The sequence below is a fragment of the Anolis carolinensis genome, chromosome 4, assembly GCF_035594765.1.
Source record: "Anolis carolinensis isolate JA03-04 chromosome 4, rAnoCar3.1.pri, whole genome shotgun sequence".
Taxonomy (NCBI): domain Eukaryota; kingdom Metazoa; phylum Chordata; class Lepidosauria; order Squamata; family Dactyloidae; genus Anolis; species Anolis carolinensis.
Window position 1 is genome coordinate 228,495,610 of NC_085844.1, and position 22,668 is coordinate 228,518,277.

Here is a 22,668-nt window from a genome sequence, read left to right on the forward strand (position 1 = left end):
TTGTACAGTCGAAAATGGGAAAATTTGAACAGTTTGAACCAGAAACGACATATTTTTTATAGGAAGCAGAAATGATCTAATATTCACTTGCTTGGGTTTTGTGTATATATATATTTTTTTACTTAAGTAACTGTTTGTTGCTAATTTTCAAACTGCCTTGAACAACCAGAAGAGTGGTATCTAAATGTTCTAATAAAAAAATTAAAGTGCTAGTATACAGAGTTCCTTGTAAGAGGCTCTTAGGTCACCCAGTAAGGGTACACAGAATAATATTGATTCTGCACCTCCGCAGTTTGGAAGTATGTTGGAAGGCCAAACTAAACATATTCTGAAAGCATAGACAGAGAGCTATGTTACCTGAGCAACTGTGAGTGCCTGGAATTTTAGAAGTGAGTGTCATTTTATAGTTGCAAACTTGTGATATGGCTGGAACAAAGATAAAATGTATCCATTAGACAGCCTTCATTGCTATTAGGAAGCCTTAAAAAGGAAAACAAAACAAAACAGAAAATAGAAACATAAGGGGAAATGATGACCTCATAATTTATAATGGAAAAGGTGCAGTACTCCCCAGGCGCTCAATAAGATTTTTTCTTCCTAAAGAACATTACAAATACAAAACCAATGAAGCAAGTTTACAGCATGAGATCTTTAATTAAAGCCAGCTTTGAGCAAAATTTAACCCCGCACACACACAATGTATTGATGGGACCCTGTAGTACTTTCTGATTTTGTGCTTGTGTTCACCCTAAACTGCATTTATTGAAGAAGTGAAATGCTACTCCTATTTTGAGAAGTTCATGGGGGAGACTGTATTCCAATTAGTGCATAGACTTGGTAACTTAATTTTATCAGTCATATCAATAGAAAATGAAGGGCTTCCTGCCACACTATACATTATAACACCGGCTAACACCCCCACCTCACCTATTAGCATCATACTACATTCCAATAGCTTCCTCTACCATTTATTTATTTATTTATTACATGCATGTATACCCCGCCCTTCTCCCCGAGGGGACTCAGAGCGGCTTACATTCTGCCACGAGGGCCAGCAACATTCATATGGTTATCTATCAATTTGGCTTTAGATAGTATCTTTCCTTTTGCCTTTGTCCCCCAATGGCCACCATTGAAATTGAACTTGTCACCTCATCACGTACCCATATGTTTTGCATTTATATTGTTATTCACAAATATAGCCTATTCCTAAAGGTCTGTTTCTAGGCATCTTGCATCTGATGGACTGTAAAGTCTGTGAAAGATTATGCTACAGACTTCTTTTTCTAAGTTTTTAAGGTGCTACGGGATCCTTTTGTATTGTGACCCAGAATTAAAATGGCTGTGTCTTTGAATGTTCTTAGTGTAGTTCTAATAGAAATGGGAAATTGAGCAGTGTTCTTACCCCAAATCTCTGTATATCCCCAAAACCAGTACTGGAAGGGGGGAATCCCCAATGCAGCTATGAGGCAGAAAAGGGGAAAGTTTCATTGAGACCAGCACCTTAATGCTAAATCCAGCTTCAAAATGTGGTTTGTCTTTAATTGAAAATAATAGTATTGGTGTTGGAAGAGAGGATATGAAGCACCACAGGTCAATGGATCTCATGATTATTGAGTAGACATGGAGTGGTTCAAATTTGCTAAATAAAAGTTACAAATATTTTAAACAGCTGTTGTGATTCACAGCATCTCTGTTAATACAGGTAATTTTAGAATTGCTACTTTATCCAAATATCTCATATTTAAGATCAGGCACTGGGTTACTATAGTAAAGATTGCATCTCATTCTTAGGTGTTTACAGTGCAGCTGACTCTTGGGGACCAGCACTGGGAAGCTGAAGGAACTAGTATTAAGAAAGCTCAACATGCAGCTGCTGCCAAAGCTTTGGAAGGGACAAGATTTCCTAAACCTACAGCTCGTCCATCACGTAATGAAGGAAAGAACCCAGGTATGTTTTGTTGCTAACAAGAATTGTACATACTAGGAATCCATGGGTATTTCAATTGTGTGTGTGTGGACTGTTGTTAAAATCTTCAGAGTTGTGGCTTTTATTTGCTTGCCTTCTTTGGTGTGGACTGAGAATTCTAATTGGTGAAAAGATAAATGTAATAAAGTTTATTTTGACATTAAAAAAATGCTAAACTCACAGGCCTCAGATGGTGTTGTATTTTGGCATCGATATCAACTTTAGTGGAGAAGTGGTTGCTTAGGTAGCGGAAATGGGCAACATATTCTAGTGTTACATCATTAAACTTTATTTCTGATGTTGCAGGGAAATTTCTTGGTGCTTGCTGGTAGAGAACTTGGTTTTCGTGATATACAGTGAGAGGCCAAGCTTTTCGTATGCTTCTGCAAAGGTGTTTAAAGTAGCTTACAGGTCTTTCTTTGAATGAGCACAGTATACATTGTCATCAGCATCAGGAGTTCTATAACAGAAATTGTTGTGACCTTAGTTTTGGCTTTCAGTCTGCTCAGTTAAAAAGCTTGCCATCTGTCCAATATGTGATTTCCATATTGTTTGGAAGCTTCCCATCAACGAGGTGTAGAATAATAGCTGTGAAGATGGAAAATAAGGTTGGGGTCAATAACACATCTGTGTTTGACACCTGATCCTACCTTAAATGGTGTGTTCCATCATATGGTAACCACTTGACATTGTGTTCTTTATCAGTTGATGGACAGACATTTTGCATTCTCCCTCACCAAGTATGCTAAAGAAGCATATGGTTGTATCAGATAATATTGGGTTGCTGTGAGTTTTTCAGGCTGTATGATCATGTTCCAGAAGCATTCTCTCCTGAAATATCTCCCACATCTATGGCAGGCATCCTCAGAGATTGTGAAGTACAGTAGAGTCTCACTTATCCAACACTCACTTATCCAACGTTCTGGATTATCCAACGCATTTTTGTAGTCAATGTTTTCAATATATCATGATATTTTGGTGCTAAATTCGTAAATACAGTAATTAATACATAGCATTAATGTATAATGAACTACGTTTTCTGTCAAATTTGTTGTATAACATGATGTTTTGGTGCTTAATTTGTAAAATCATAACCTATTTTGATGTTTAATAGGCTTTTTCTTAATCTCTCCTTATTATCCAACATATTCACTTATCCAACATTGTGCCGGCCCGTTTATGTTGGATAAGTGAGACTCTACTGTATATTGGAAACTTAAGCAAGGGAAGTTTATGTATCTCTGGAAGGTCCAGGGTGGGAGAAAGAACTTGTGTGTGAACATTCACACTTGCCTCCAACAGACGAGTTCTTTCTCCCACCCTGGACCTTTCACAGATAAATAATCCTCCCTTGCTTAATTTCCAATATACCTCACAACCTCTGAGGTTGCTTTCCATAGATGTGGGAAAAGCCTCAGGAGAAAATGCTTCTGGAACATGGCCATACAGCCCGAAAAACTCACAGCAACCCAATTTCTAGATTGGCCTTTAGCAGGATTTCACTAAAAATGTTTTGTACTGTTTGGTGCATTGCATTAATGCTTTATTTAACAAACAGCCTTAAGCAAGTATACTCTCATATGTTCTGTTGCATTTATTTATGCAATGTGAACAATTTCCTTTCTTTCACAGATCTGTAATTCTCTGTTAGAATAATCTTGATACTTAATCAAAGCAAAGTAATCCAGAAATCCATTAGGTGTGGCCTTTGAGCTCTTTTAGAAACTTGGCTGGCATAAGGAGAGCCAATTTAAGTGTTATTCATTAAGTTATGTCTGTATGTATGTACTTGTTGGCATTGAATATTTCCTTTTATGTTGTCAGCCACTCCCGAGTCCTGTTTTGGGAGATGGGGCAGAATATAAATAAAGTTTTATTATTATATATATTATTGAGGCAAGGGTGCAAATCATTCAGTCCTACAGATGTTGCTAGACTACAACATCCAAAGCCTTAGCCAACATAGCCAAGAGGAGGGAATACTGAAAATTATAGTGTGGCAACACCTGGAGTGCTATATGATTTCTGTCTGATTTTTCTCATACAGCTCAAGCCCTTTGTGCTGCACCTATTGCTACTATATAGGGTACTGTGGCTTTCAGTAATGACTCCTTAATGTGATGTAAGTTCTATTACACTTGGAAAAACCCACCTGTAGACTCTGAATCGCTGCCATTGATGTCACCTCTCCAGGACTGAGATTTGTAAATACTTGTCACAGTAGTATGTAAATAATAAATAGTGGGTACTCAAGGCAGAAACAGAATAAAAACACTACGACAGGCAACACAGATGAACTCCTAGTGGAGAGAATATAGTGGAGAGAATAGGTGTTTATGTGAAAGAAGCATGTTTAATGCAAATCTCAATAATATATAACATTCAATTTGAAAAAACAGCCTGACTGCTACTTGATATTTTCTGTATGTTTAGTACTAGGCTTTCCAGTCAAATGCCTGTTTTTAAATACCAATTTACAAATACAAATCAAGCTACATGCTTCAGCTAAATACATCTACAATGGCATTTGACACTTTGTTTCTGTAAAATAAATTCTTTTCCTCCCGCACATTTAACTGATGACATACAGAAAGATTGTGGTAATGCAAAGTTGTTCTCTGTCACTATTTAATGCTTCTAGTTATGGAAGGAATAATACTTAAAAGCTTAGTGTTTGAATTCTCTTAGACTGCCATTTTTAACATTTACTGTATCTTTTCTCTTTAGATAGTGTAACCCCCACAGTGGAATTGAATGCGCTTTGTATGAAATTGGGAAAGAAACCTATGTACAAGCCCATAGATCCTTATACAGAAATGAGGTCTACCTACAACTACAATATGAGAGGTGGTGCTTATCCCCCACGGTATGTCATGCCACAATATTCATTTGTCTGTTAATTATGGTATATTATAACTGGTTCCTATTGTCCTGTTACATCTTCCTTATTTCAGTGTTTGGGCTTTTCAAGACTTGTTTCCCCAGATCAAGTATGAGATACGTAAAGGCAGCCAATTACATACTCCAGTGATTGGTACAACATGGTCCAGCTACCATTGTACCATAAAACCATTAATCTGTCTCTTTGCCCAAAATAGTACTGCAGCCTTCCTTAGCGTAGCTATGGATGCCAGCCAAGATACCTCAAAGGAGCAGGATGTTAGTAGAAAGAAGAGTTGCACTCATTAGCATGTGTAAGCAGTATATGTAGTGCAAAAGGCATTGTACTGAATGAAGACTCCTAATTTACACAGTTGGGGAGTGAGAAGACTGGTGCTTTGTCACCTGGCCCGTTAATGTCTTTTTCTAGCTCTGTAAAGTTGCTCTTTCCCTCTATTGAGGTTAGTAAACACTTCCAGGAACTTTTCTTGATGCAAATTGAAAATTGGTCTCACCTTTTGCTAATGCCATTGTATAGTAAATGTTCAAGCAGAAGGACATATCTAAAGTTTTTTTAAAGTTTTGCGGAAGTAACATAGATAATAGGCAGCTCTGCATTTTGGATGCACTTCTAAGTGGCATGGTGATATTGTATGGCTTGCCTCAGCCAAAAAGACTGCATCCATCTGCAAAATGATTTTTTTCCTTCTCCCCAGACCTCCTAACTCCAAATCTGCTCTGGGAAAGTCAAGGGGCCTCTTACAGCAGATTTAGAGGTGAGGATACAAGTCTCCAGGATAATTTCTGGAGTGTGAAAAATTTATTAGTTGGGTTGCTGGTTGACTTGATGTTTTCATTTATTATGGTCACCTTGAGGTTCTAGCTTTTGTTGGTCATAGAGTATGTAACATGCAAGATCTGAGGGCCCAATGATTCATTCTGTTCAGTATTGTCTTTCAGGTTAAAGCCTCATTTAAACTTTGTCTGATAGAATAGTCTATTTATGCATTCCAAATCTGAAGTTTTCAGTCTTTCTGTTTTTAGGTATTTCTATCCATTTCCTGTGGGACCCTGGCTCTATCAAGTGGAGCTCTCTATTGGGGGACAGCAGTTTCATGGGAAAGGTAGAACAAGACAGGCTGCTAAGCATGATGCAGCTGCTAAAGCACTGAAAATCCTGCAAAACGAGCCCCTGCCTGAAAAACCAGAGGTAGTATGTCTGGAGCATAATCCAGCTCCATTTGAAACTCATATTTGTGCTTTGAATGTCATTGAACGCAAAACTCTTGTTTGCTTAGATTTGTGCAAATGCTTGTGAAAGCTTGCATGCACATTATTTGTTTGCAACATATATCCTAGCCTGTCTTTTGCCCACTCCTGCTTTAGACTGGAAATAGCACTTAGCCTTTGGTGGATTTTCCATTTACTTTAACAAACTAGAGATACATGAAGCATGTGTTCTTAGGACATTCAAGGGACTCGTTGCTTGAACAATAGTGAAGAAGACTTAAGGTGGAAATTGCTTGATCACAAACACTGTCATCGTGGTACTACAAACACAGTTGCTTAATGTGAACGCATATTCCATGACAGAATGTGCCTAGTCAAAGTAGTGTAGTAGTGGTCAAGAGCAGCGATGTTTAGTAAATAGACCAAATAGGTAATGCCTTGCAATGGTCTGGCTTACAGGATTATGTGATATTTTCATAGATTTTAGCCTTCAAGGCTACAACGCATGCTCACTCCATTCCTCATACCACTCCAAGGCACTCCTGCCCATCCAGCTGCTCCTGTTCAACCAATATAGAGTAGACTGTATGCCACCAGTATAGCATGCTTTCTTATAAGACACTATTTGACTAAATACACTGTGTTGTCAAAATTGTGACTTTGTAATTAAAGCCAGTTGCTTAATAAACATATCCAGAACTTGGAGATAGAAAACAAATCTGCACCAAGTTCTATTTTAGTACTATTTAGAGTGAAAGGGAGCACATATTGTGAATCTCTGGCCAAGCTGCTTTATTATATATATTTATAACCTGCTTTTTCTCTACCAGAGGAGATTCAAAGCAGCTAACACTAACGGCTATAGCAATTTGTGAATTACAACCTAACACGTATAAATATTAAAATAGAATCAAACATAGAAATACTGTATTAAAATACATAGTTAAAAGCAATAAAACCATTAAACTCATCTTTTAAATTGCATAAAATACAGCACCCCCTGACTAGATCTTTAAAACTCTCTTTTTTAAAAGCCTGCCTGAATGCAAAGGGTTTAGCCTGCCTCCAGAAGGATAGGAGGAAGGGGGGGGGGCCATTCTGGCATCCCTGGGTAGGGAGTTCCAGAATCGAGGGGCAGCCACCAAGAAGTTCTTCTCTCGCATTTTAGAGATGAGTCCAATTTGGCTAGCACAGTTGTTTTTGCATGCCTTGTAATAATGTCGAACTTACAGCAACCCTAAGGTGAGCCTATCACAGGAATTCCTTTGTTCAGCAATAGTTTGCTTTTGCCTCCCTCTGAGACTGAGAAAGTGTGACTTGCCTAAGGTAACCCATGGGAGTTCGATAGATTCGTACTCTGGTCTCCAAAGTTCTAGTCCAGTGGCTCTTGGACAGCATAGTCAGCATCTATTCTGTGAGATGTTGCAAAAATGGTGCTGGTTTCCTCACAAAATACGTTTAAGGGGGAAGTGTCTTATAGATATGTCTTGACAGCACTGTTTTTGAAGTATCTGAGAATACAAACTATAGAGAACTCCATATTTTGTTTTAGCAATATGTTTCACCTACAGGAAGGAGACTTTTGCCTGCCTCCAGCAGAAGGAGAAAATTATTAGCATCATTCATATGCATCTAGGAAAGTAGATTAATTTGAGTTTAATTTGCTTTTCATTGTCTAAGTTGTTTACTTTAGTACCTATTTATCTTGATGAGCAGCACTTCTCCAAAGACTTTGCATCACTGCTACCTGAGACTTCTTTTTTACTAAAGAGATCACAACCCTGCACCTTGTCACTTGTGTATTCAAAACATTCCAGAACCTCATGCTAAAGTTGTGTAGGCACTTTCCAGATAGCATCAGTCATTCTGATTTTTCCTTCATGTTCATGGTTCCCTGTTTAGTTAACACTCTAGAACTTCTGTCTGTTTCCACTCTCCTGATGTTCTCCTTTGGTCTATATTCCAGTTAGCTGCTGTTAAGTAATTTTGCATGATAATTATTAGAATGGTTATGATAGTGCTTATGTTGTGTAGCTGAGCATGGCATGGCTTTTTTGGCTGCTGTAGACACAAGGGCATGTGTGGATAATTTCATCAGCATACTACTTACTTATTACAAAGAGTCTGAAGAATGTTTAGGGTTTTGTATATGCATGGCTTTGATTACTGCTGGATTATGAATGAATAGAAGTTTGTTTAAATGATCTGATTATAAAATGGCATGATAACAGAACAGAACATCTGATCACTTTATTAAACTGGCATTCTGCTGTTATGTCTTCTGTACACATTTCCTTAGTTAGCAAATAACCCTTATCCAAATCCACATTTTTTCCAATGTTACTAAAATGTATACACTAACATATGAAATATCAGTCATGCTCACATTGATATGAAAAAGCTCCAAGGATTGGCTTTCAATGAAGGAGTATGTCCTAGAATTAGCAAAGGAAGGAGTTCCACCAAATGAAACTCCTGTCTGTGTAGCGCTTCTAAGATAAAAAGAGATGTTTGAGTAGGCAAAGCTACTGCACTGCAAAAAGCGGTCAGCCAAACTAACTACAGCAATTGCTGCTGAAAAATGATTATTCCAAATTATTAGTTTTGCAGTTTTGTCCTTCTGGTTACATTTGTCTAATTCTGTGTAACATTCTTGCTACACATTATTGTATTGCAATCTTTCTGAAAGTCCCCTCTCCATTCTAAAACGTGGCTTGTGATAACGTGCTGGAGGAGGTGCGAAATGACTGCTGTTGAAAACAATTATGCCCAAAGCTAACATGAGGCTCACTGAAGTAATAATGTCATCTTTCAGATAATGGCCTGTGATAGGCAAAATTAAGAAATGACAATAGTTGAATAACTTGCATCTTTCCAAATTGAAAGCACATGCTAAATTTCTGAACATATTGAAACTCTGATCATGCTTGCCAGCTCTTTTACATGATGCCTGCACATAATTTCCTTTAGACCTTGGACTTATACACATTTCCATACCATACCTGCATAGATTTTTCAGACAACAGGATAGTTCTGGGGCATTTGACTTGCACGTCAGGCAGTTTCAGTGAGAAACCTCCTTGAGCTTTCCATTTACTCTGCTTCTGCCGCAATCATGCTTAAGATTCCTCTACTAACCCTGCACTCTGTGTGGCAGTATTGTTGTCAGTGAGCTGGTATAACAGCTATACAAGAAACCTCTTCAATATAATTGTTCTTCTCCTAGATTAATGGGAGAGAACCAGATGATGAAAATCTCAATAAATCTGAAATAAGCCAAGTGTTTGAGATTGCACTTAAAAGGAACTTGCCTGTGAATTTTGAGGTAGGTTTAGTTAATTGCTCTAAAATGGTTTTATTTTAGTTTATTGGAGATAGGAGTACACTTGATAAGATACTCTTGGCTCACACAACTGACCTTTAAAGGTATATACTGGAAACTGTAGATTCACTTTCCACAATTCACTATTTTTTATATCTTAAACTGTCTTCAAGAGGGTAGTAAGTGAAGTTAGCAGTGAAATAATTATACAATATTGAGAGGGAACAGAAGGTGCCACCAGTATGCCTTTGGTTGATTAACGTAGTTTGGCATTTAGCTTGAATCCAGAGAAGCTCATACATGAGTTGAGGACATTTCCCTTCCCACAGAGGGTGGGAATCCCCCCCCTCCCCAATAAAGCCATTGTATCCCATTCCTTTTTAGGGCATCCTCCAGTCCCCAGGAGCAGATGTGTTGGTTGCAGTGAGAAGGGGAGGGGGAGGAACCCTCATTTTCAAGGGGAATGGGAGTCTGCTCAGATTAGCTGGATTTGTTGGCTAGTTTAGATAAATTGTTAAAGCATTTAATACATGTAAGTGAGCTTCAGCAAACCTCAGGCTTGTATACTCTCCCTTTCCACTGATCTCTTTTTGCGCAGCCAAGAGAAGAAAGAATTTGGAAGCTTCAGCATCTATTTGTGTTTAATTGTGGTTTGATGCTTCAAAAAGTTATTTAAAAAAAAACAACCTGTTAACCATGGTTTGAAAGCCCCCTTCAAGAATTACAGAGAAAGGAAAGGGAGGGGAAGTGCTTGAGGTTCGCTGTGGTTCATTCCTGTCAATATTTAAACCATGTTTTGTTAATATCAGGACATGATCCTTAGGTTACATCTTATCTCAATTATCATGATATAAAATTGTTTTTAAAAAATCAGCTACAGATGTATCATTCATGTCACATGTCATTCTTTCTGACAAAATCTTCTTTCCCTTTACTGTCAACTAATATTTGGGTATTTGTTTAATGTCAATGCATGTCAAGATATGTTATGAACTTTAATTCTGTAAGTAAAAACGTATACAGTGGGCCCTAGATATCTGATGGGGTTTGGCGGATATCAAAATGAGTGGATTCTCAAGTCCCATTTTATACCATGGTGTAGTGGAATGGTGTTGCTTCTTTAAAATGGCAAAATCAAGGTTTGCTTTTTGGATGTAAAAATGTTTTTAAGCTATGGATGGCTGAATCTGTGGATACGTGGGGCCGACTGTATAGGTCTTAATACTCGTAAAACTTACATCTGAAGATATTAGTTTGGTATTTATATAATGAAATAAGATTGTCAAAATAATGAAATGCCTCTAGACTATGTACTTAACATATTTAGCCTGCACGGGGAGGGATAATGGACTTAGTATCTTTTAAATGTATCCTTTTCTGGGGGCTATTTCACACTTACGATGCTATGCGTACACTTTAATTGCCATGGCATCATCCTATGGAATTTGGGTTTTGTAGTTTGATGAAACAGTAGAGCTCCCTCGCCGTGACTTCTAAACACTGCTTCCTAAACTGCAGATCCAGAGTTCTAAAATATGTTACCATCGCTGAAAGTGAAATCATAGCATTATCATTGTGTAAAGGTCCCTGGTTTATCAGGAATGCTGAGTGATTTCTCCTTGTTCCCCCACCCCATTGCTATATAGTTCATGTAAGTGAAGTTTGCTACAACCATTATCCTCTACCATTTTTAATAAGTGTTTATCACGCTTTCACTCAGTTTTTCCCTCTGAAACAGGTGACCCGAGAAAGTGGTCCCCCTCATATGAAAAGCTTTGTAACAAAAGTATCTGTGGGCGAGTTTATGGGTGAGGGTGAAGGCAAGAGCAAGAAGATTTCAAAGAAGAATGCAGCCATTGCAGTCCTAGAGGAGTTGAAGAAACTGCCTCCCCTTCCTACAGTTGAGAAAATGAAGCCACGAATTAAGAAGAAAACAAAATCAATAGTCAAGGTAAGAGATGTATGCACTAACGAAGTCACAGATATGGTAGGAATTTCTAAAGAAATCAATGACACAAAAATCTCAACTATGGTTGGATACCTTAGTTTGTATCTGTTTGCATCAGACTTGCTGATACTTCTACAACACAAAGGAAGCATTTTTTGTTTAAATCTAAGGTCTCATGTGTTTCCTTGCTTTTCCACTGAAAGACGTGCTTTTTCATAGTCAGCATCCCTTTTGTGTCCTGCGCTTTTGTGTTTTATGTTCATGTTCTGCTTTGTGCAGAAATGAGATATAACATTTGAAGAGCACGATGTTACAGTTTCACAAAAATAAGACTATAAAATATATAGCCCTCCAGTGTACTATGCATAAGTAAATAATATTTTTAAAAATTATATGTATATATTTATATTGTAATGTAATCACATTGTTTTTAGTTAGCATTATTTTATATGTATTGTTAACATCCTTGAGTCCCTATATCGAGAGGAAGGCAGGATAAAAATAAAGTAAATCAACAACAAAAATTAATATGGCTGTATTGAAAATTCTCCTGTCTGCTGTTCACTAACTTTCGCTTTTTCTGTCTCAGCTGCAGACAAGTCCTGAATATGGCCAGGGCATGAATCCTATTAGCAGACTTGCCCAAATACAGCAGGCAAAAAAAGAAAAGGAGCCGGAGTATATGCTAATCACAGAACGTGGGCTTCCAAGACGTAGGGAGTTTGTTATGCAGGTTTGTGCAGAGCTCAGCTCTTCCCTTTCAAATCTGCACTGCAGCTATGCCAAGTTTACTCTTGTGTGTCTGTGTGTGCACATTTCATTTTCTTTATTTGAATGTGTAGTCCTGAGTAATCAAAGTTTTCAGACCTACAGAATAGTTGGGCAAAGTGTGGCCTTCCGCCTGTTGAATTACAAGTCCTAACATTCATTACCATAAACTACCTTGGCCAGGGCAGGTAAAATTTGCAGTCCAGCAATATCTGGAGGACATGTTTTGACCATCTTTGCATATACAATAAAAGTGGAGTTCCACTCTTACAATTAATTTTTCTAGGTACAGCTGTCTCTGCTTAAAAAAAACAACAACCCAGCAACACTACTTCAATTTGTAATAGATTAATTTTGGCTTGATGGTATTTGCATTCAAAGCACAATATTTGGCATATTGTAACATAAGGAGAAAATGTTACCTCAAATCATAGACTCTAGAATTCAGAGGTTCAATCTGGGATAGTGAATTGAATCCAGAAACATGCTAGTGATGTTTGCATAAAATTGATATCATTGATCTATATAGCAACAACTACAAAAATGTGGACCAATCACTCTTTTAATGACAGTTCCATATAATGTGTCATAGTAATGAAGAATCTACAAGTATGTGTATGAATGTGACAGTCCTATATTAGCCAGACAAGGGCCTGTGGCACTGTTGCTGTCTATTTATATCCTGCCTTTCTTCTAAAATTGGGACTCAGGGTCACTTAATCCCATTCTAATTTCTACACATAAGTGCATTTATTTAGACTTTTCTTTGCTTTATCTCCCTTGGTGCTTAGCTTTGGTTATGCACCTCTTAAAAAATAGGGATATGAACAGGAATTGGAGATGCAGGTGGCGCTCTGCATAGTAGCATTTATCACAGGCAGTTGTTGATTCACTGATTGTGAAAAAGCCTTTTAATGGGATATGTATGTTTAACAGGATATGTATGTCATTACGGCATTGAATGTTCGCCACTTTTGTTCTGGAAACAACACCGAGTCCCCTTGGGGAGATAGGGCGGGTTACAAATAAAGGTTGTTGTTGTTGTTGTTGTTATACTGTATTCTTACTCCTAGGTTTTTATATGCTTTTATAGTGCTTTAATAGGACAGCCTATTTAATAGAAAAAATCTTAACTTTTTTGACATCAGATTTTGGTCTTATGTTTAGAGAAGGGCTTGATATAGATTGTTCCATGTTGTTCAAGTTGAACACCAGTCTCCTTTTGGGAGAAGACTGACGCAAAGAAGGTGTTGAGCAGCTCTGTCTTTTCACTATCCCCTATTAGCATTTCACCACCTTCACCAAGCAGAAGCCCTAATGTTTCCTTGCTCTTCTTTTTTCTACTAACATAAACAAATAACCCCTTTTTATTGTTTTTAATCTCTCTGGCAAGCTTGAGTTCATTTTGCTCAACAATCTCTACTTCACTCCACTATCCTGCCAGGCCATATTTGAATGAATAGGTTTCTAATGTTCATCTATACTGGCTTTACTCTGTCTAAGCAGGAAGATTGGTGGCATTACAGTTTGTTCCTCTCCTCTTCTAGGTAAAAGTTGGCATGCACACAGCTGAAGGAATGGGAACTAACAAAAAAGTGGCAAAGCGCAATGCAGCTGAAAACATGTTGGAACTCTTAGGGTTCAAAGTCCCACAGCCTCAACCCCCAAAGCCAGCATTAAAAACAGAAGAAAAGGTAAAGAGTTTCTAAGATTATGACTTCAGTTGGGGATGAGAATTGTCCAACCTTCTACGTGCTATTCGAGCGCATGTTCCAGAAGCTCCAGCCAAATGCGTAACAATTTAACAAGACCTCAAGGATTGCAATTGCCAAACCTGCCCTTAAAGCTACTCATTCTTATTTTTATTTATTAAAATACTTATATCATACCTGTATCATGGGATGTTAGACAGCCCTACAAGTAAAACCAATTTAAGCAGTTTACAGCAATTAAGAATTTAAAACATGAAACAGCATTTAAACAGACTGAAAACCTATTCAACATCTCGACAATTTTAAACAATTTAAAATCATATGTAGGGACATTTTGAAAAAATGAGTCAAACTTCAATAAAAAGCCCATGTTTTGGCTCAGTGCTGAAAAGAAACCAACATTGATCCTATTTGTACTTCCTAGGCATTACCCAGCCAAGAATGCCACAGGTTGGAAAGTCATTTCTCATATTATTTTCCCATCTTGTGGGACACAGAAATGAGCCCCTCCTGCCAGCCTCTAATCTTAGGCAGGTACATATAGCAAAGGGGGAAGAAGACCAGGGCTTTGAATATCATAAGGCATATTTTACATGCTAAAGAATGTCTGGACAGGAATTCACAGAAGAATGTGGGGGGGGGGGGGGGATAACGTGGGTAGAAACCATTCTTTGGAGTTCATACAATTTCTTGACATGTTGATAGAAATGATATTGTTCACATTGTGCTGTACCATGTTTTGGATCTCGCAGTTTTGAAAATTAGATGGAACAACACAGGTCATTAGTAAGGGTATAGTAAGGAGATTGAACAGCCAAGGATAATGCATTATGCTTCATATACTGCCTAGCTTTCAGTGCCTTCTTGAAAGTCATGAGCATTGACATTATAAACACTAGATATCTCTACCACTTTCTCAGCAGGCTGAACTTTTCCTACAGTTATGCAGGTTAACTGCTTACAAAGTTATTTTAGTGCTGTGCACATATGTCATTGGTTTCTTGTATGTGTGGCCAGATACTTCTCCTGACAAAGCTGATGGTTTAATATTTTGTAATCAGGACAGATCTGAATTGTTAAGGGTCCATTGTCGGTAGTTGAGGACATGGTGATTGCACAATTTTTATTTTGAATTTTAAATTGATTACCCACTCTCTATATTTAGGCTAATGGAATAACAGTTCTAATTTTTTTTCTTCTAGACACCAATAAAGAAGCCAGGTGATGGAAGAAAAGTAACATTTTTTGAACCTGGCTCTGAAGAAACAACTAATAGTAAGTAACCATTTTATGAATTTTAAGAATGGTAGCTGAATTGGCATGCATTAAAGTTATTTTGATGGGCCATCCAGAACGATAGGTCAATTTAAAATAATTGAGTTTTTTTTTTTAAAAAAAAACTTCATTTGTTGATTAGATATTTCTCAAATAATTAAATGCATGCAGTCTTCTTGTTGTGACTATCAAACACTGGTGTGAAACCAAAGTAGAACCTCGGAAGCTACGCTGTTGGTTAAATTCAAAATAGACTTTTACATTAGCAAAAAAAGTTTCACTTGTGGATCTGCCCAATTTTTTGGGATTTCCCTGTCCCTTTCCACAGTTCACCATATTCAGCAAAGTCCCCTGACCTATTGGGGAAAACTCTGAAGGGATTCCCTAGAAATTCTGCTTCCATTATTGTAGCTGTACACATTTTAAACTGTATCCAATCTTCTCTATGTTTTACATTTTTTTTGAAAAATAATATATGTTGCTTATTAGCTATAGTTGTATTGAATACTCAGAGAATCAGAATTATTTGTGTCATGCAAATGATAGCATAAAATTATTTCTATTAAGAAAAATTGTCATAATTGTCTTTCCTTCAGCAAAAAAACCCCCCAAAATAAAAAAAGGATGAGGTGGTTAGTAGGGTCTTCTATGTGAGATGAAGGGTAAATGTTCACATTATTTATAGAGACATGTACTATTGCAACTAAAACTTTTAGAAATGTGATTTAAATATTGATTTCTGTCCACTGATACTGCTAAAATACTGATTTGTTTTTGTTTTGAAATGTCATACTACTTGGAAGACTTTCCAGTTTATCAGTATATATCAGAGATTCATTATTTGCAATACGAAATAGTTTTCAAAATAAAACACAGTAGTTCCAATAAGCAGATAGGGAATAGCCAGGATAGGGTTTAGGTTTCAAAAGTTATTTCGGACGTATTGCTCAGTAATCTGCTAATTTGCTTGTAATAAATGCTTGTCAGTTACTGAAACTTTCCTATCCCTGTCTCTTTATCAGATAATAAAGAGGACGAGTTCAGGATGCCTTATCTTAGCCATCAGCAGCTTCCCGCTGGCATTCTCCCCATGGTCCCTGAGGTTGCACAGGCGGTTGGAGTCAATCAAGGACAACACACCAAAGAGTTTAACAGGGCAGCCCCCAATCCTGCCAAGGCAACAGTGACGGCTATGATTGCGAGAGAGCTGTTATACGGTGGCACTTCTCCTACCGCTGAGACGATTTTAAAAAACAGCTCCTCGGGCCATGTACTCCATGGACCTTTCACCAGACCCTCCGAACAGCTGAACTACCTTTCCGGTGTTCAGGGAATCCAGGTAAACTCTTTGAAAGAAAAATACTGTAGTGCCGTGGTTCTCTACCTGGGGTCCTCAGATGTTTTTTGCTTACAACTCCCAGAAATCCCAGCCAGTTTACCAACTGTTAGGATTTCTGGGAGTTGAAGGCCGAAAACATCTGGGGACCCCAGGTTGAGAACCACTGCTGTCGTGTATCTCTTTGTGGGTTTTGGCTTGCTAGAGGAAGACCATATTGCACAAAGCCATGGGGCTTTCATCCCTGGAAAAGGGATGAAATTATTCACATCAATCTTAGAAGGGAAAGCTTCTCAGCTAGAATAGACCCATAGCATATGTAGCTTTGAACCAGTACTACATTTTTGATGCATTATTTATTAACACATTCTCCAGTCTGTTTGTCAGTAATGCAACTAGGCATTCTTTGATTTTCAGCATCTCCAATAAGCCAATTTCAGGAAAGTTGTGCAACTGAATTTCTTTCTCTTTTAGTGAGACATTCGTATTTAGATTTAGCCATTTAGATTTAGCCATTGTTTTATTTTTCATTCTCAAAAATGTAGTTTGCTATGATCAGGATGGTTCTATAACTGTCTCTTGCATGACTGAGGAGCAGTGAAGGCAAGGGCTTATTCTTTGTTGCTAAAGTAAAAAAAGAAACCCCTGCATGTAGGAACAAGGTACTTTTTCTTTAATGTGCCACTTTCCTATATGCAAGGAAGCTTTCTAGCAAACAGTGCCCATTCAGACTCCTCTACAGACCAACAAGAGTTACTTGACCTTCTATGCATTTTATGAAACTATTTTGTCTTTTGGTCTAGGAAGCCTTAAAGTAGCTTAAATTAAAATAATTTAACACTAAAAGTAACTGTTTAAAAGAAAAATATCAAAACATGGAGCGTATCGTTTATTGTGTTGTTTTGGAGCTTCAGCAAGTAAAACAGATGACCAGTGTCTCCATTGGCAACAACTATGAATGTCAGGCAGACTAAAGTGCATATGGATCTGCAAACAAGATATTTCTAGTGATCAATGTAACAGTTTCTGTAATGTGATGTTATTATCCAGAATGTAAAGGTTTATACAGCTTTATCCAGAATGTAAGGGTTTTGTCATCCTGACCAGTTTATAGTCTTTGCAACACAGACAGGAAAAGGAGAAATTTGGATTTATCAAAGTCATAATGAGGATACAATTCTTTTCTAAGGAAGAGCATGATGATGGATCAGAAATGAGTCGGAGGAAAAAATGTTTAAATGAATCTTGGGAGCACTCTTGAAGGGAAAGTGATTTTACGGATTCCAAATAGGGAATAGGATAATCAATCTATGATATCATAGCACTGATGTGACCACTGTTCAGTTCTTCTTTTCTAAATGTCTGGACCTTGGTTTTGTGTTTTTGGGTCTGATCTTGCATATATTTTGAAAAACACATAGATATTTAGAAAGGACAGATTTACGAGGCTGTCCTAAATTCTATCCACACATTTTTGTAGACATGCTAACCAACCTAGAGTCATCTGTCACTTGCAGAAGGCCTTGAGAGAGCTTGTGTGTTATGTGTATGTGTGTGTGTGTGTGTGTGTGTATATATATATCCTTTGTTCTGAATTCAGAAAAAGGAAGAAACAGAAGTCTTATCTTCCATTGTTACCTTGTCCATATTGCAGTTCTAATGAGAGTTCGGTTGAGGGAACCTGAGGTTCTGGGCATCCTGCTTGTTGGAGGGTTGAAATATTCAGGAGTGGTTTGGTAACCCTTGTTTAGAAATAATTAAACCTTTTTCTTTCGCAGGTTGAATACAAAGATTTCCCCAAAAACAACAAGAATGAATTTGTGTCTCTTATAAATTGTTCCTCTCAGCCACCTCTGATCAGCCATGGAATTGGGAAAGATGTTGAATCTTGCCACGATATGGTAAGAGAATGGAAAGGATGTGCTGAGCTGATTTATAGGAATTATTACCTTAGTGACTGAGATAACACCTCAATACATGATGGCTTATATGTTCAGAATGGAGGGGCCAGAGAATGGAGAATGGAGATTACATTCTTTTGATCAAGAGGAAACTACATTTTATAAAAGACATTGCATAATTCAAGAATGTCGCTTGTGAAATGTTTTGCCATCTCTTTCTCTCAAGGGAGCCAAAATCCATTGTGAATGAACAAACCTCCCTATAAATATTGTTTCTGTATCATCTTCAGTGAGCTATGAAAGATTAAAAATGTGTTGGTCAAAAGCCTTATGCTGTTACATCTTTAAAAAAAAGAAACTGATAATGTGAAGTATTTAATAACATAAATCGTGTTGTAGCTATTAAAGTTTAAAGCAGATTTGGGAACCCTTCCTGGTGCTGCATAAACTTACAAAATAGTTGGAGAAATGTCTTCAAAAATAAATCGCTAGAAGTCTATTTCTGGTTTTGAAAACATTCAATTGTTTAAACGTGCCTGTAACATGTTTAAAAGGTAAATCACAATTCCTGGAGGCTTTTAAAAGAAAGGAGCTTGGTGGTTTTAAATCATTAGGTCACCTTTGGGAGCCATGTAGAGCAGGAAAACTACATTTCCAAAATTCGAATGTTGGAGCTGTACAGGCATATTCCTCCTGGATCTATATACATTATACAGTTATATGTGTAAAATATGTAGATACGTATATATTTGTGACTTGTGTATGTGAAGTTAGAAGGACCAGAAAAAATGTCTTTGGCCAGAGTTTAAATAGAATGCTTTTCTTTCTCCAGGCTGCATTAAACATCTTAAAGTTGCTGTCTGAGTTAGACCAACAAAGTACAGAGATGCCAAGAACAGGAAATGGACCAATGTCTGTGTAAGTAGAAAAGAATTAGTCTTTCTTTCTGTTCCCTCTCCTTTTTGAGTTAAATTTTGAAAAATCACTTCAACAGGATGTATGATTTTGTGATGTTTATAGCACACTCTCACAAAAAAATCTTACAGTAGAATCTCACTTATCCAACATAAACGGGCCGGCAGAACATTGGATAAGCGAATATGTTGGATAATAAGGAGAGATTAAGAAAAAGCCTATTAAACATCAAAATAGGTTATGATTTTACAAATGAAGCACCAAAACATCATGTTATACAACAAATTTGACAGAAAAAGTAGTTCGATACGCAGTAATGCTATGTAGTAATTACTGTATTTACGGATTTAGCACCAAAATATCACGATATATTGAAAACACTGACTACAAAAATGCGTTGGATAATCCAGAACGTTGGATAAGCGAGTGTTGGATAAGTGAGACTCTACTGTATTTGCTTTTAGTAAGTGTGTTTGTTCACACAGAGCCATAAAACATTAGGCCTTCTTGTCGTAGTATTGGTGGCAGAGTGCACTTACGCCAGAGTTCTTGCTGTCTTCTTTTAGCTGTACAACAAACTAGCATATTATTCATGTCAGTTTTCAGTGTATTACCAAAAGTAGAAAATTGTTTTAAGCATCCCATTCTCAGGAAATGTTTTATTGTTTGTTTTTTAACAGAATAGATATCTTGCCAGAAGTAGTTTTAATTGCATTGCTGGCAGCATGCCTATAGCAAATTGATAAATACAATAACCGGCACTTGCTATTTCGGATGAATTGCTCTTCTTGAATTTAAGAAAACCATGTGCCTGTCACAGTGATACTCAGCATGGTAGTCCGTTGAACAGTACTGATCTCGAAGCCGTTGGCTGCTAATTCCTGGCTAGTTTCCAAGACAAAAAGAGAGATAAGTTGCAATCAATGGACACGAATATGACCTTGCTCCTTGGCAGGTTGGGAAAAAAATAATGGCTGCCACCTGTCTTAGATAGCCAGAGAAACACAGACCTGTTTTATTAATTTGTACTTCAGGCATGGACTCCATGTAATATTTTTTCCCCCATTTTTCTAGATGCGTTAAACAAGAAATGGAAAACGACCCACTTCTCAAACCGGCTAGCTCAAACACTTTGGGACAAACACTGGACACCACTGCCTAAAAAGGCTTGACTGGACCCAAACCTTGAAAGCACCAGAGAAAATCAAATGCTTCCTTATTAATGTAACCTAACTGTTTTAGAGCGCTACAGTTGTCACAAGCCACTGTAGTGTCTAAATCATAACCGTTGCTTTTCAAACAGTGATAAAATTTTTAGTTTCATTGCATTGTTTTGAATGACACTATAAATTTTTCATTTAAAAGAAAGTTTCTTAATTGTACCTAGAATTATAGCACAGTTTAGAAACTTTGTTGTCTGAAACACTTACCTATGAACTAACTTGGGAAGATCATATCCATGTCTGTGTTCAGTCTTTTTGTTTTTAATGAAATCGGATTTCACTGGAAACAAATTGTGTGCCTACCATATGCTTAAAAAAAGTCAGAGAGGCAAGCCTAGCCTACTTATCAACGGTTGATAAAATAATTAAACATTTTAGAAATTTTAAATTTTATTTGATGATTTTGATTTCTAGAATATTTTTGTGGGGCAGGGAGGAGGGAGGGAAACCTGAATGCAAAAGATGTTTAAATGGATGCTAATCTTTCTTTTAAAAAACAATTGTGTGTGTGTGTCTGTATATAAAGGCACACAAACTCCGTACAGTACAGGATATGATCTCAATGTAGTGCATATAAAACTGCAGATTGATTTTCCTTGAGTGCTTTATACTGTTTAATTACATCTCCATGTAGGGCTGAAAAAAATTACCTATGTTTATATATAAAACTGTGTTGCTTTTGATGTTGTGTTTATTGCACACAGTGATGTGTGCAATAAAGTTTTTGCATATGGTCCAGTTAAAGCACGATAGCCTTGCAAGTTAAGTACTGCTTCAGTTCATTGTTTACGCTGGAATTTTTTCTCCCCATGGAATGTAAGTAAAATAGTGAGTGTCCAATAAATATTAAATACTAAAAAAAGTGTTGTTTCCTTAAATAGTCATTCTTTGTGACATTTTCTAAAAATAATGTTTTGTGTTGATTTTGACAAACTCAAAGCTAATAAAACACATTATGGTTTATTATAACACATTGGTGGTGGACAACAGTGCTGTATGTGCTGTATGCAGACCCACACTATTTTCAACATTGCTGCCAAGAGGCTGACAATGGAGTAGCAGCCAAAAATACATTTCCTTTCATTAATGCAGCACTTAAGGAGGACACACCTTGTTTTCAAGTCTAGTTTCATTCCTGGAAACCTTTAAGAATGATGGTACTTAAAACATGCCTAAACACTATGTTCTATTTACCAATGGTAAATTAGAATATAAGACTCACTTTCTCTCTTGCTAACACTGCTTATTCTGGCATAGTTGCCAGACAGGACCTTAGCCTTTAGAGATTTAAAGGATCAATAGCAAATTTATCAATCCATGTGTTTCTGGGCCATAGGTCCATGCTGCCTGAGATTGATCACAGTCAAGCAAATTTGGAAATGTGTGCATTTCTGACCTGTTCTTTAGTTTCAGAGTTTGAAGAATCTCTCCTTTATTTGCAGTTTCAGTTGTACACACAAAGCAAACTGCGGTGGTTACAAGGATTTTATATAGTGAATAAAACTGTAGTCTTTTCAAAGGAACAGCAAGAGTCATCTATGTGTATGATATTCTATCAACCGTTTTAATGTGTTCAGTTGATGAAAATCACTGCATAATATTTCACTTTAATTGGATACATTGAAATCAATAGAGACAGTATCAGCAGGAGGTAGATTGGATTTTCTCAGGGATGTTTGGCTTTGAGTTGAAATGTGGCATTTTTCCAAGCATTGGGAGCTTTTTTACTTAGCAAAAGTAAATATTTATGTTATGTTAGATGCCTGGTTGTGACAATGTGTATGTGTGTGTGTATGTTTTAATATGTTCATAAGCATAAAGTATTTAGTTGCAACCAGTCTTCCTCCTCCTTCTGTATTGAGAATGCATTTTTGCTTCAATTGAACTGCCGGTTTAGTGACCACAGTTGTCATTGCAGTTATTGATAAGAGCATATGTTAGTTTACTAGTGTTTTTCCCTCTTATGGAAAGCAGAAACTCTTGGCTGGTGTACTTGTATAGTAGGTTGTGATATCTGATGGGCAGAAGTTCTTGTGTGTTTCAGGAGACAAATATTTTGTAACAGAACCTTTTGAAACAATCCCTTCTACTGAAGATTGTAAGAGGAAAATTCTTTCCACCAAGTCTGGGAAAGGTATAAAGTTCTCCTTTGGGCATGGCAGCATGATATAAGGATTTGAGATTTGCAT

General features: G+C 37.2%; 1 protein-coding gene across 7 annotated transcripts in view; it reads left to right on the forward strand.

Moving 5' to 3' along the window:
• Window positions 1-21,342, forward strand: part of stau1 (staufen double-stranded RNA binding protein 1) — a 42,333-nt gene extending 20,991 nt beyond the window's left edge. For 3 of the 7 annotated variants that reach the window (XM_062978920.1, XM_016993445.2, XM_016993446.2), the window contains 12 exons: window positions 1,795-1,951; window positions 4,697-4,835; window positions 5,894-6,059; window positions 9,306-9,404; window positions 11,122-11,352; window positions 11,939-12,082; window positions 13,665-13,811; window positions 15,032-15,104; window positions 16,127-16,443; window positions 18,219-18,341; window positions 19,174-19,259; window positions 20,331-21,342. In XM_062978920.1, coding sequence (XP_062834990.1) covers window positions 1,795-1,951; window positions 4,697-4,835; window positions 5,894-6,059; window positions 9,306-9,404; window positions 11,122-11,352; window positions 11,939-12,082; window positions 13,665-13,811; window positions 15,032-15,104; window positions 16,127-16,443; window positions 18,219-18,341; window positions 19,174-19,259; window positions 20,331-20,418 — 1,770 coding nt within the window. In that variant the 3' untranslated portion in view covers window positions 20,419-21,342. The remainder of the gene's footprint in view (window positions 1-1,794; window positions 1,952-4,696; window positions 4,836-5,893; window positions 6,060-9,305; window positions 9,405-11,121; window positions 11,353-11,938; window positions 12,083-13,664; window positions 13,812-15,031; window positions 15,105-16,126; window positions 16,444-18,218; window positions 18,342-19,173; window positions 19,260-20,330) is intronic. The other 4 variants (XM_003220621.4, XM_062978921.1, XM_008110123.3 and 1 more) reach the window with 4 other exon arrangements.
• Window positions 21,343-22,668: the final 1,326 nt, after the last annotated feature.